The 14,613-nt window shown below is 36.0% G+C and overlaps 1 protein-coding gene across 1 annotated transcript in view; it reads left to right on the forward strand.

The window, feature by feature from the left end:
• The window catches only part of MALRD1 (MAM and LDL receptor class A domain containing 1), a 294,175-nt gene that overhangs the window by 97,300 nt on the left and 182,262 nt on the right, over window positions 1-14,613 (forward strand). Inside the window, exon 21 of the mRNA XM_075143913.1 lies at window positions 13,990-14,146. Coding sequence (XP_075000014.1) covers window positions 13,990-14,146 — 157 coding nt within the window. The remainder of the gene's footprint in view (window positions 1-13,989; window positions 14,147-14,613) is intronic.

Genomic DNA, 14,613 nt, shown 5'->3' on the forward strand with positions numbered 1-14,613 from the left:
TCAGCAATCAAGAAATGTTTTAAAGTTGAGAGTCTAAGAACTTCAAAATAGGTGAAAAAATTATAATCCCACAGGACACTACTCATGAAACATTGGAGAGGAGAAAGCTGAATTTAAGTACTTGAAGAAACTTCCTTTTTTCATACTGTATTTCACTTAGCTGATATAATCAAAACCCTAAAACATTTCCATTATATTGCATGTACAAATCACTCTTGTTCTGTGCCATTGAGCCTGACAGAGAAGAGAGAAGAAAAGCAGCATTGAAATGCATTTTTGAGTACATGGTAACTACTAGGTAGTCTCCAAAATAGTTAAGTCCAGTTAAGGAATAGCTTGTGTGAAGGGGTCAGAGACCTGATCAACTATGACCTGGAAAGTGTTGTGCAAGGAATGTTGAGACAGCTTTATACGCACAAAGCTTTATTTGGAGCATCCATGGCTGGATACATTGACTCTAAAGGTAAGATTTTCTCTTTGTAAAAAAACAAAGGAGATAGAGGGAAAACTGTCTCCAGTGGCCAGACAGGAAGAGAAGCAACAGGGTGTTTCACAGATGAGGATCCCCTCCAGTACAGCGTATTTCCCCCTATAACTCTTTTTCCATGGCAGCTATATAGTTTTCATCAGGACTGAACTGTCTCAGGATTTGTGAGGTGCAAGGGCATGAAACAACCCATAAGAACAACAAAGGCAAATTAATTGCTGCAGCAACCTCTTAGTGCCTAGGAGGAAGGCTGCAAAGTTGGAAGTCAAAGGCAAACTGTAGAGTTGCAAATGGGAAGATGAGAGGATCCAAGGCCACCCCTCCTCCAGTCACTGCAGTAGCTGCCTTGTGCTACCAAAAAGACAGCCGGAGCTCTCAGTCCTCCAGACACTCTCAGCACAGGCAGCTACTTCCTTGACCATTGTAGGAGAGCTTTTATTGAAGTTGCCTTGTCTTCCCACAAGGTTCATGCCAGTACTTCATTCTTCATTCCAGCCACCTTCTTGATTCGAGGAGTGCTTTATATCCAAAAGCAAACCTTTTAAAATACTCTTCCAATATTGGGATAGCTTTGTCCATGTGGTGTTTGGATATAGCCCTTGAGACACTTGTGTGCTATATGAAGATTTCTCTTTCAAAGGCTAGAAGATGACTTCTTCACTTGGATTATCCTACATGTGTCTCAAAAGTGCACGTACTCTCATATGGAGACAATATCTTCTCTAGGGTGACTTGTAATGCAGAAGTTACAGGAAGGTGCTTACAGTTAGCCTGGCAGATATTTAAAACACATATTCTCTTATAAAAGTGATTCAGCCAAATATTTTTCTAAAACCAGAAATTTAGTCTTTTTATCATCCCAGGAAGATCAAAGTAATGTATTGCTATTTTTATATTTATTTTTATATTTATATTACTATAAATAATTAAAGACTTTTTGAAAGTCTTGACTAGGTCATTCACAAAAATATAAAAATGTTTGTGACAATTTATTCTATAATCCTTTTTTGTTTAATTAGGAATTTTTCAGAGAATAAGAATTCAGATAATCAAGGTTCAGAAAGGAAGGTTCTTCCTCTGCAGTCTTTTTTGAACAAGGTGCAGCTTAGTATAAGCGTATTCTCTAAGTGGTTGTGAAATATGGATTAATTTGTGTTAGTACTCCATTAAAGTATTAATAAAGCATCACAGGTAATCAAACGCTTTACTGTGCACATTAGCAAATATCCAGGGTGATGATAAGGTAAGAAACAAGACCATAGATACTAGACATTTGATGCTAAGTAAAAATGTATTTACTGAGGAGTTTTCTACAGTTACATACAATTTTATACTAAACTGTAATGCAGAAAATTGCTAATTAAAACTAATGCCCACTGCGATTAGAAATTTTGGTGGCTTTTTCACCTTGAGCTTGGTTATTTGAGAAGGAAACTCATTCCTCTTGTTTCCTTTTGCCTTCAACCTCACAGAATTTATGGAGCTATGACAGAATGCTAATGAGATGTGGCAGGTTCAGATGAGCCATGGAAATATCATGAATTAATCTCAGCCCTGTGTCAGTCAGAAGCCATCAGACTAAAATCTCCAATGGAGAAAATCCAACTAACAGCCACTGACTGTTGTGTTATGATCAAAACATGGAATCTTTCATCTCTGATGCCTTTTGCTTTGTGTGGTGGTTGGTATGCTGCAATGCTTTTAAGTGCCATTGGTAAATCTTGAGAGAGTTTGAACAGAGAGTCTCTGAGAACAATGATGCTGACAGAATAAAGAAAAAAAAAAAAAGAAAAGGTATTAGGCTGGTTAATAACATACTGATCTGGGCTCTACTGTTCAACTATAAAGGTTTATTTGTTTGCAGTTAAGTTTATTAGGCTTTAGTTTTCGATATCAGCTGTTCTGTTATTTTAGCCTTCTGCTATTTTAAGGTAGCCTCAAACCAATAATACAGTTTCTGCTCTTAAAGGACCCAGCACTTTCTGCAGTTCTAAAGACACATCTCTGCACTTTTAAAAGACACACCTACAGCTCAGAGGTTTAGATATTTGCAAAATTTGCAATTGCAGAATCCATACAGAAAGGCACAACTGTATTTACAGGAGTGTGCAGTGATCATGTTTTGTCTGAACGAGAAATATGGTTTTTTAATCAGTTGTTGCAACTTCCAAAATGTTCTTCTGCTCGGTTAGCGAGAGAAGGAAAATGGGATTCGAAGTGCTTCATCAGATTTTTGGTTCATTAACATTGTGCGCTTTCCTCTGATTATAAACTGCGTGTCAGCGCAGTTCAGGTGTGATTAGAACTGATGTGGATATGCCTGCTCCAGCCCAACTTCAGCTACCACTCATTCCGATTGCCATAGTAAGGGAGTGTGGCACTCAGCATGGTACACAAAATTGTCCTGGAGTGCTAAGCAAAGACTTGGGCAGTTACACCTCATTCATCTCTACTCTGCTGTGATTACACTATATCTCTAAAGCAATGGATTTATGTTGATGTGCACCAATTTTCCAGTCTGTTCTCCAACCAAGTCTGCATTTGTATTTTCCCCATGGCTGAATAATACTGCCAGATGAATCTACAAGAAGTAATTAAGATTCATTTATAAACTTCCGGTTTCTCCTGTAAAGCTTTGTTCAGAATATACTCTTGACAATTTATATGTGCTTTCTGTTTTAAATTTCTTTATCAAAACTCTTATAAAGGAGGTTTCTGCTTCTCCTGAACTTTTAGCAAGTGTCATATTAATTAACAGAGCAATGGAATTACCATATTAACAAATTACCTTTTTTCCCATGAATTTATTTAAAAACAAATCTCCACGTTTTTATCATGTAATCAGAACCTCTACTTTGTAGAGGTAATCCCAAAAGCAGCTTAAATGTGTTTATAATATCTGGAATGATTTTTAAAGGATTGATGGACATTAACAAAAAGCTGTCTGCATTATTCCAACCAAAAGGATAAAAAAAAAGCTCCTGAGATGAAACACCTTCCTGAAGGCACAAACCAAGCCTCATTGCAATACACCACAAGAAATGCTTAATACAGCAATTCTGTGTTTGTCATTTTATATGGATGGGTGTCTGAAGAGTTTGACATATTTCACTACCGTTTATTTATGTTGGACTTGCTGTCTCATTCTGTTTAGGCTGTGCTGACCACTATTCTTTAAGCACGAATTGCTTGAAGACACTGAAGTTAACAACAATGCTTTTAAATGAGCATTTTAGACATGGGGAGTTTAAATGATACCCGAGAGTACTATAGTTAGTTACACTTACGTAGAAGTGGATGAAAAGTATGAGCTTTATGTGATGCTTTTACATTCCATAGATCTGTTCTCAATAGTATTAGTTACTTTAGACAAATGTGTGTGTATATCTATTGATCTCGCTTGAACTTTATTCACAGTGAAGTGAAACACAACATTAAGCCTCGTAGCCTCCACAGCTGTCTCTAAGAAGATGCTTATAGTACTCTTAAAGACAATGGAAAATGAAAGGAAGGCAATACTTGAGCCTTGTAAATAATTAATTTAGCATGTTACAGTGTATCTATCTATCACAGGCTCTGATGGGTTATTGTGCTTCTTTTCACAATTCTTGTGATTCTTGAGTTGAACGGGTGTAGATTTCATCAGAATAAAGACTTGAGGGCATCCAGAGAAATAAGGTAACAATAAACAACAAAAACTGATTTAATTTTTATATATTTATACAATTATTAATTCACATACTTTCACACACACCCCCAACTTTAAAAGCACTTTCTGAGAATAATATTTCCTCTTGTTATACCCAGTAAAACAAAGTGAAGGTTACGTGTGGTTGCAGTACAGTCTGAGAAGAATCCCACTGTAACATTGTGCATAAGGTTTCTCCACCATCCTCTTGTCCCTTTAGAACTGGGACCGTAAATTCAACTTTGAATATCAGGTGACTCCACCAGAGCTTATAAGAAATGAGCCACCTTCAGTAATGAAGTCTGGAATCTTATCAGATTTCAGGTTAATATTACCTTTTGACTTTGTCACAATCCATTTGTTAGTGTCTGCTTACATCATTAGTGGCAGAGTTCAGAGGAATGCTTGTGGAAAAATAATCTGGAAGTGCACACAGCCACCACAGTAATATAGATAATACACATTAGTATCACCTGAAGCAATATGTTGTTTAAAAACTAAATACTAAAGACTGTACACTTAATACTTTTATAAAAGAAATCTCTGTACTGTGCATTTAATGAAACTGAAGCAAATATAGTAATTTTCTTTTAGGAAAAAAAAAAAGCTTGGGATTGAAAAGTGCTGAAAAAGTAATTCTAAGTTTTGCACCATCCACTAGGGGAGCAAAAGTATTCATATTACTTGTGTGTCCAACTTAAATATGTAGTTGTGAAATACTAATTACTTTTAAGAATAAGCTAATGGTCAGAAATTATTTGCAGGATGATGTCAAATAATTTGTCCATTTCAAGTTACTGTAATTTAATCAAACCTAATTTTGTACGAAGAAAGAGAATGTACTCAAAGTATTTTTTAGCTCTGTATATTAGGATGCCAGAGCATGGGATTAATCTCATAATGAAAATAGATTAAACTGTGAAGAATTTAATCATTGTGTGTGGGTAAAATTTTACCAGCACATTTTCTTTCTGGAATTCATATCTATTATGTAAAACAAGGCATCAAAGTTGTACTCAAAGCCTTATGTGGTACGCTTGTATCATCAAAGATAGCAAAGTTTCTTTTGGAATTTTGACTTTTAGAGTCTGATAATAAATATAACATACTTTGATTTAGTGCAAGAATTCTTTCTCACATTTGTGGTGATTTTCTTTGGAGCACCTTTCTAATCTCAGTGTCCAATTACAGGTCTCAGTATGTGGCTAGTGCTTCGGTGTGTTAAGCACCTTTGTTTCTGTTCAGTTTGAATTAACTATTGAAGATCAGTCCTGTATTCATGTGCCGAAGTTTAGATGCTCAAGATAGAAAATTTTGTCTCTAGCACTGTGCAAAAAACTAGGTCTGTTGGCATCCAGCAATTTACAGACAGTTGTCTGTAAACACAGCTAGAGGATGGCTTCTGCAATAAGAAATAGCTCTATTATATCCTTTCAGAAAGCAGTCTTCCAAAAAAAATTATGTCCACTTTGTTATGGCATGACAATCATATAACTTTTCTGATTCTGAGTTTATTAGGCATTAATGTTAAATGTTAATGGAGGTGGGAGGTTACTAGATTAAAAATGTGTTTCAAATCAGGGTAAAAGAACTTACTCTTTTTGGAATTACCACTGTTTGAAATTAAATTTATCACATATTGCTGTAAGTGAAGATCCACATTCCTGACCACGGTGTGCTTTCAATTCCTTTTTAATTTTTTGAAATGTTTACAGAATTGCTTAAATTTAATTGAAGAAAAGCCTTCCTTTTTTTTTTCTTTTTTTCTTTCTAGTTCTTAAATACAGATTTGAGTTACTGACTATTTAAAACCTATTAATTGTTAAGTGGTTAGAAGTGTTCAATGGAGAAAATCTTTCTCTGATACATAGTAGAATTAATTAGGTTATTTGAGTTCTTATTGTCCTTTAAGATTACTGAAAGTTACACATTTTATGGCATTTTAATTTTGCATATAGATTCTTTTTCTGTAATAATATCCTCACAGCTGCAATCCTTTATTCAGGAAAGAACCCTGTTGAAACCAATGAATATGTTATGTGTAAGTCAATGCAAAACAGGGGCTGTAAAAGATCTGTTCATATGTTATGATCTATAATAGGCCATCCTATATTATCTACAGAAGGATAAGTAGTCAAACTATTTCTGGTGCAGACACTGAATATCTAGCAAATACAGATACTAAAGAAACAAGGTAATTTTTTCTCATTCTCCTTCTTTCTCCTCATAAAACTTCTCATGCTTCCTAGAGAAGTGTGCTCTGCCACATTTCTTTCAGATTCATGGTCCTTATACATCTTGAGTAAAACCTTGGCCACTGTCCACAGACTACCGTCTCCTTCCTACATCACGTGTTGCCTTCTGGCTGAAATAATGGGCATAATGGGCAGTGCATCGAGTAGCTGTCACCCAGAGTATAAAAGAGGTGATAAATTTCTTCTTGAATGAGTGCTTGAATATTAAGGTCTCTTTCACTTCTGAAATTTTTTAGCATCTTTTTGTGATTTCTACAGGCAGATGCAGTGTTGAGGGAACTGTTAGGATTTGCTTTTTTTTTTACAGAAGGCTTAGTCTTTCTGTATATTTCTATAATACTTTCTGTAATATTTCTATATTGCTTCTACCTACCTTTCAGCAGTGTCCCACCTTAAAGCCAAATTTCAAGTAAACAGTGCTATAGGCACAATGTGTACACGGCTTTCCCATTTTATGGTTAATATATTGAAGTTATATTGGACTCTATATGGACACATACAAAGATAAAAAATAAGCCTTCCTTGTATCTTTGCCTGTTTCCTTAGGAATACTGTAATAATAATGACTTTTGGATGTTTATATTTCTATTGCAACCTTTGTTGCCAATGCTAGAAAATATGAAAGGTTAAGGATTTTTAATACAGACTTTTATTTTTATACCTACTTAATTTTTTACCAGAACTTTCATAACATCTGGTTTCTAACACTATAAACAAGAAATAATAGGAGTCAACATAAAATGAAGATAGCGTGATGGAAAGGTCAAAGTATCACAGTTTACAACCATTTGTGTCAAATATATAAGGCATTAAAATACCAATACTATACTCTGATGACATAGTACAAGAAAAAGATGACACCAATATAAATCTTTTCTCATAAATATGGTTGTTAGGAAGAAAAAGGAGAAAATTTAACCCCCTCTTAGCTAGTGAAACAATAATCTAAAAATTTTTCTCAGAAACCTTTTGATGAAATGTTTTCTAGCTAGGAAATTCTAGCTAATCTAAAACTAAAATTCTCCTGCAAATATCTCAACTTTGGCAAAACTTTCGTCAGCTGGTTACCTATGCTCTTGGAGGAATGGGAATAGATAGAGAAGAGACTCATCTCCCCCAGCCCCACTACCTTGATAAAGGATGCATAAGATGTCATAAATGCAAACTGAAGCCACTGCCTTGTCCGATTCAAACCATCAGCTTGAGCTTTGATGACCCACATTTTCCTGATATGTCTAATATCCCACAATCCTTCCCCTTTGGTCAAGAGAGTGCTAGTGTCATCTAGTGCTCTACTGTTTTTTTGACCACTAGTTTGGGGTTTCTCTCTGTACAGAAACCCATCTGGACCAATAGCACGTCACTGACTTGGCAGATCCTGGACAGATAGTGTTGGAGAGCTGAAGAATAATGCTTTAAACGCGTAATAGGTCCAACATGTCTATGGGGCTCTGATTTGCTATATAGATGCTGCACAGTGTTTATGGATATACATATCCAGGAAAAATTGAAAGGAATGTGGGACCTGCTTTTTGAATTTTAAATTTTAGTGTGGTGTGCTAATCATTGGGATGCTTATCCCTCTAAGGAAGCTGAAATTTCCCTCTCTGGTTTGCCTTTTCTTTGTTTGTTTTTCTCATTATTGCTGAGATTTGGAAGGAAATCAAAAATCTTTAATGAAATGGAGTTGTTTGTTTTCTAACCAGATTTAGTTTTCACTCTGAATGAAAAATAAAGAGTAAAGGTTATTTTATAAATCCATCTAAGTGCTTAATCGGGGATTCTCAAACAATTTGTAGAAGATACATGTAGATGAATTAACACTTTAAAAACTGAGAGATGTCCAACAATTAATTAAATCAGAGCTTGAACTTTCTGTATGGGAAAGTTCAGCTGATGAATTTTTGATCCACTTTCAAACATTACAACAATAGGCAATTACTGCTGTGAAATGAGTAATTCACAGCATGAGACTTGATGACACTACCGGATTTAAGCTGGCCTAAATTTTTTGGATAGACCTCCAACTTTTTTTTAACACACCTAATCTTTCCCTCCACACTAATCCCATTTAGTATATTCAGTTCCCTGTGTTCTTCTGAATGTTTTGAAGGGGAAAGACATGAAGATTCTTTTATGTATATCCATTCTTTGCTAACTACATTTTAAAAGATACTTGAAATATTAAGCTATTAACAAAGTCAAGTATGGAAATGTAGCTCAGTTGCTTATGTCGAATTTTTTAAATCCATTAAAATGTTGTGAATTTCCCTCTGAAATTAATTAGGATTTTTGCCCTGGTACAGCAATGTCTCTATATAGGGAATACTTGCAGTACAGAGGTAAAATTAATTATTTTCAAAGGGTAAATGTCAAGATTTTAATGACACATATTGTAGCTGCCAACTAAGAGGTTTTCCATGGGATAATTTTCCAAATGAGCCTAAGATCTTGCAGCTACTGGCAGGAGAGCCTGCGTGTATTCTGCTGAATTTCAACACTTACATAAAATCTACATTGAAAGCCAGATTTATTCACTCTTGTACATGTTGAACAAGATCTTGTTTTACAGTTGTTACCATAGGCTTCCTGAAGTCTCATTAGGAAAAAAAAAAAAAAAAAGAAAAAAAAAGAAGGGGGGTACTTTTATGGAATAGGAAAGAAAGGAATTTAAGGAGGGTGAGATGATTAAATCACACAATGAAGAAACTACTACCTTTCCTGAAGATCACTCAAAGAACAGAGATACGGGGTGAAGAGGAGAACAACTTCTGAGCAGAATAAGAAAGACTGATAATTTAGGTTTATGGAAAGTTTTGGAATACCTTGTGACTGTATATTACTTACTGGTTTAAAATACATACAGGCCAGCTAAGAAATCTTTTACTTTAAAAGTTACAGCTCATCAAACTGAACAGATATATGTTAACTGGCTCTGCTACAAAAGATGTATCCATAGAAGGTGTAGGTCCTCTAGCATGTAAACTATAGGCAAACGGAATGATTTCTTATTACTTTCTTCAAACTCTTCCCCCTATAAAATGTGCATCTCCCTGTAAATTCCACACAGGTTGCTATACCAGACAGCTTAAAGAATTCAAAGCAGAGAGACTGCTTTGCTCTGTGAGCAAACATGGTGCAAGTTAATGTCAGCTACAGACACTAGAGAAAAGCTTTCCTTTTAAACAACAGCATGGATAGGTCGCAATTATATCAGTCTTGTAGTCCTAAGTGTAAGAATTTCCATGACAGGAGTGAAGGCGAACAAAGATGCTCTACACACACTTATCCAGCCCCTTCTGATCCTTCCATTTCCCCTTACTGTCCCGCACATCCTTAATATTCTTGTAATCACATACTGCCACCATGTTTAATGGCTAGCACTCCGTGAAGTGTATCATACAGGAGACTTTCATCTGGTTTACTAGTTTTAAATGTAATATTATAGCAAACACTGAAACAAGGGCAAAAAAATGGCAATGATGCCTGACTTCTTAGGATGCACTATGGGACCAGTAGTATCTAGGCAGAGCTGTGATTTTGGTCTGCCTTCAGGACAAAGACATATCTGACAGAACATACCAAATAAGAGATGGACGTTTGAATTTCATCATAGTACTGATTGTACCCTACCACTGTTTCAAACTAATCTCACTGAGAGACCTGGACGTAATACTGAATACTCTGGGAAGTATGAGGGCTGTAAGTGCTAGTGCTTTTCAGAGCTCTTTATGATTCTGCTTCTTATAACCCTCTTGAATGCTATTGTCAATAAAGCGCTGACACTCTTGGACCACTGAAGGCATGAGTTCCCAGTAGCAGAGTAAATTCTGAATTTTTAAATGTTTTTGCAAACCTTAAGAGAACTGAATATTCTTTTACCTCCAGGCAAGACTCTGGTAGAATACTCAGTGCCAAGGAAAAAAAAGAAACTAAAAATTTCTACATTGAAATAACAGTTTTCTTCAGCAGAAAGGAGGGACATAAATGAATATTCCAAATGCAAACTTGCTTGAAAGATCTGTAACTATGTAGCTTTCAAAGTTTTCGGTTATCACTTATAGTACTTGCAGTTTATTAGGAGAAGACGTTTTAACAAAAATGCTCTATTACTTGTTATTCTGGGATTATTTTTACCTAATTGCCCTAGGACTTGCATATTTGATACTGTATTTTGTGCTTATTTTCTGCAATAGTTCACTTCCAAATATTTATGCTACTGTCTCAAGGATAATGTAAATGCATGCAGTGATTATAAAGATGTCTGAATTGCCAGGATACAGTGATAAAATAAAAGCTTCAGTGACACTTCTCTCATCTGCTTCTGAATGAAAAGAAAAATAAAATTGTGGAGAAGATCCAGATTTCCTCAGATCATTAATCTTCCCCCTAGAATCCCACCAGACTGACTTTGGTCCCTGGTGGCTTTATCAGCATTCCTCAGTGATTTCACCTGTAACATGTCAGGCAGCTAAACATCACACAGCCGCTTGCTCACTCCCCTGCCCCCGCAGTGGGATGGAGGGGGGGGAATTGGAAAAAAAAAGTAAAATTCGTGGATTGAGATAAAGACAGTTTAATAGAACAGAAAAAGAAATGATGATGATGATGATGATGATAATAATAATAATAGAATATACAAAGTAACAGATGCACAATGCAATTGCTCCCCACCTGCTGACTGATAACCAAGTAGCGATCGCTACTTCCTGGACCATGCCTTTTATTTATATACTGAGCATGACGTCATATGGTATGGAATATCCCATTGGCCAGCTGGGCCAGCTGTCCCGGCTATGCTCCCTCCCAGCCTCTGAAGAGTCCTTGCCTAGCAGGGAACTTAGCAACAGCTGAAAACACCAGTGTGTTATCAACATTCTTCTCATACTAAATCCGAAACACAGCACTAGGAAGAAATTTAACTCTATCCCAGCCGAAACCAGGACACTGACCTACACCAAATGAAGGTCTGCCCCACATTTTAAGATGTATTATTAAAAAATATTGTTCCTCCTTCAAAAATATCTACTTGTATGTGGCTTAGAAGGAGAAAATTTTACTATAAACTACTGGGCATTTCTTTTATTAAAAGGAAGATTATAATTCTGTTGAGTAGTTATTTTATGAGTGGCAGTTGAAGTATTAACTCTGATCATGACCACTACGTTCCTGCATCTATTTAATTTCTACCTAAAACTACGTGCATAGGCAACCCATCCCACACACTACTGATTTTTTATGTAAAAGTCTTCATTTTTCAATTATGAATCATATGTACTTCATGTTCTCCAGTTAACATGTAAGAAACAGGCTGCAAAATGTTATCTTTTCCTGCTTAAGTTCCTTCATTTTACAGGATCTTTTAGTACTTCACTTTAAATAAAACAAATGTATTAATAGTTTAGAGCTAAGAGTCATCTTTCCTACTTAAAGAGAGATTACGGGAATAATTAACTTCTGTGCCTTTTGACATTTGCAGATATTTTACATACAAGTCCTTACTAATATCTAAAATACAATGATTCTCTCATTCTTGCATGCTAGATAAGGTTTTAGGACACCTCTGAGAAGTGTGTAACATTTACAGGATTGAACTGTGGCTGATTAACTAGTAAAAGTCTTCAGGAAACAGCCTGGGATTTCTGTACCAAAATGTTTTATAACTATCAGAATTGTCTCTTATCTTCATCTACCAAAATATTTTCTGTAATTTCCTATGGCTATAGCAGTTGCCTTTTTAATCCTTTTTTTTCTCTCATGTGACAGCAGGGGAGGCAGAAGCAGTACTCAGCGTAACAAGCGATCAACCAGCCACTGATTTCAAGGATTTTTGAAGGGCTGTTTTGTGTCAATGGCTATTACTAGGTTTTAATTCTCCTATGGAGCAAAAATTTAAGTGTCTTAAACATCAAGAAAGAGAAAGAGATGGAAAATTATTTTCATTTAAATATAGCCTTAAGATCAACCATAGGTTAGGAAGGATAAGGAGATACGCTATGAAATTCTTTGCCCTGGGCAAAAGGAAGATCAGGCTGTTTGCAATCTATCAATCTGTCAGTGGTCATGTTAGAAACAAGTTACTGCATGCTAAGGATGAGTGAATTAATTAAAGGACTTCAGATCCTCAGAAGGAATTGCTGTGTGAATACAGAGATAAAATTTGCCTGTTTCTACTACTTTATATTACATACTATAGTAGATAGAACGTGCTGTTCCTAAAGTGACTGAATATACAGTGGAATTCAGTCTCTCCTTGACCTCCAGAGTACATGACAGGCCTTAATTAACATATGTTAAAGTATTTTTTGATTATTGAGTGTAAATTATTCTATACAGTAAATGTAATCTATTAGTTTTGTTGTAACTTTGCAGTGATAAACCTGTAAGTGCTAAATTCATAGTTACTTTATCACACAGATCGGTAGATGTTGAGTTCAATACAGGCATTGCAATCAGAGGTAAATTGTGTCTAAATAAATAGTGAAGATATTTTTTACAATTTCATAACACGTTCTAAAGAAACAATTTTCTTAGAATATTTCAAAGAAACTTCACTAGATTGTTGAAAAAGTAGCTTTTATAATATTTATTTAATACTGCAGGGCTACTGCAGCAAAGACTGGATCAAACTGAGTTCTTACCACAGGCACCAAAGTTTTTTAAACCTTTAGACTGCTCTAAGTATGAAAACTTAGAGAGGGTTGGTGAAAAATATTCTTGACTCGTACCGCCAAATTCCTGACTCTTCCCATTTGGCAGGACTTTCAGCCTGTGACCATCCTCTGGGCACCCTGCGTTTCTCTCAGCAGTGCTTGCTGGACATGGTCACTGCCTTCTCACAGTTGCAGTGGTGCAACTTTACGAAGTGGTTGCTCAGAGCTTGGCCAAACAGGAAAACTGAAAAGCGAGGAAAACCTCATACCAGGACCTTTCTAAAAATATAAGTCCCACCATCAGGTTGGTAAGTCCTTGTCGGAAAGGTTCTTTCCTTTGAGAATCACTGGCTGTGTAGCAGCTCCACTGAAGAGGATCTTATCTTTGGTCAACAGCTGCTTTCTATTTTGAAAAGCAAGGTTTTTAGGAGCCAAATCTTAGATAGCCAGAACACTAAAACTGCACTTCTGGTCTCTCTGTACACTCAGGGTCTGATGCTTGCTGCAAAGCCAGCCTCAACTTTCCCAGCAGCTCAGAAGCAAGAATTTCACCCAATATGTTGGATTTTCTTGACTTCAAGCCAGGATCAGATCCTCTGATTTCCCTGAGGAAAGAGGGGGGGGAACCCAGAGGCCCTCCAGCCCTTATCTATATGACCCTGTGGGTAAAGGCTGACTTCAGCTCTATATTTTGTTTTGCCAATCTCTGATGTAAAAATACTAGGTGCCTTTTCAAGGGCTCTTGGGGATTCTGGCTACACACTGATAAGCTAAAAGGCATCCAGATATCCAGACAGAAGATGTTATATCTGCATGAGGAAATATTACTGTTTTAACTTTAACTAGAACTTAATGATGATTAAATGTTTTGTTTTAATAAAGAAAAAAACCTTTCTCTCTGAGCAGGTGTACTGAAGAAGGCTGGTATCTATTCGCAGACAGCTCGAATGGAGAATTTGGTCACACAGTTGACATTGCTACCCCAGTCATCTCCCTTACGGGGCCTAAATGCAAAATTGTATTCTGGAACCACATGAATGGTTCAACAATAGGTTCTCTGGAGGTACGGAGATGTTCTTTCTTTTGGGTTGATTTTTTTTACTGCCCAAAATTGCTGTGAGAAAATTCATGCCTTGTCATTTGGTTTCATTAAAGCCTAGGCTGCTAAAAAATGAAAACAAACAATTACTAACATTCAACTGCTCTCAATGTGTTATGATCTGAAGGAAGCATTAGCTCGAGTAAGCTCGGGAAAATGTAACTTTCTACAACAATAAAAAATTATGACCTTTACAGACATACTGTGGTTGGAACTTCCATACAAGAAAAAGCCTTGTACTGCACAATACCCTGTGACACTGAAAAGCATCAGTAGATATTTGGACATCAAAGACTTTGGCTTAATGTAGGAGCATGATAAAAAGAAGTAATTGTATTAAAATCTGCTGTAAAATTTTGTAGAAACAGCTCATTCCTTGGAAAGTTTAACATATATCTTTCAGAGGTTAATTATATTAATGTAAGCAGCAT

Source organism: Calonectris borealis, chromosome 2, assembly GCF_964195595.1.
Source record: "Calonectris borealis chromosome 2, bCalBor7.hap1.2, whole genome shotgun sequence".
Taxonomy (NCBI): Eukaryota; Metazoa; Chordata; class Aves; order Procellariiformes; family Procellariidae; genus Calonectris; species Calonectris borealis.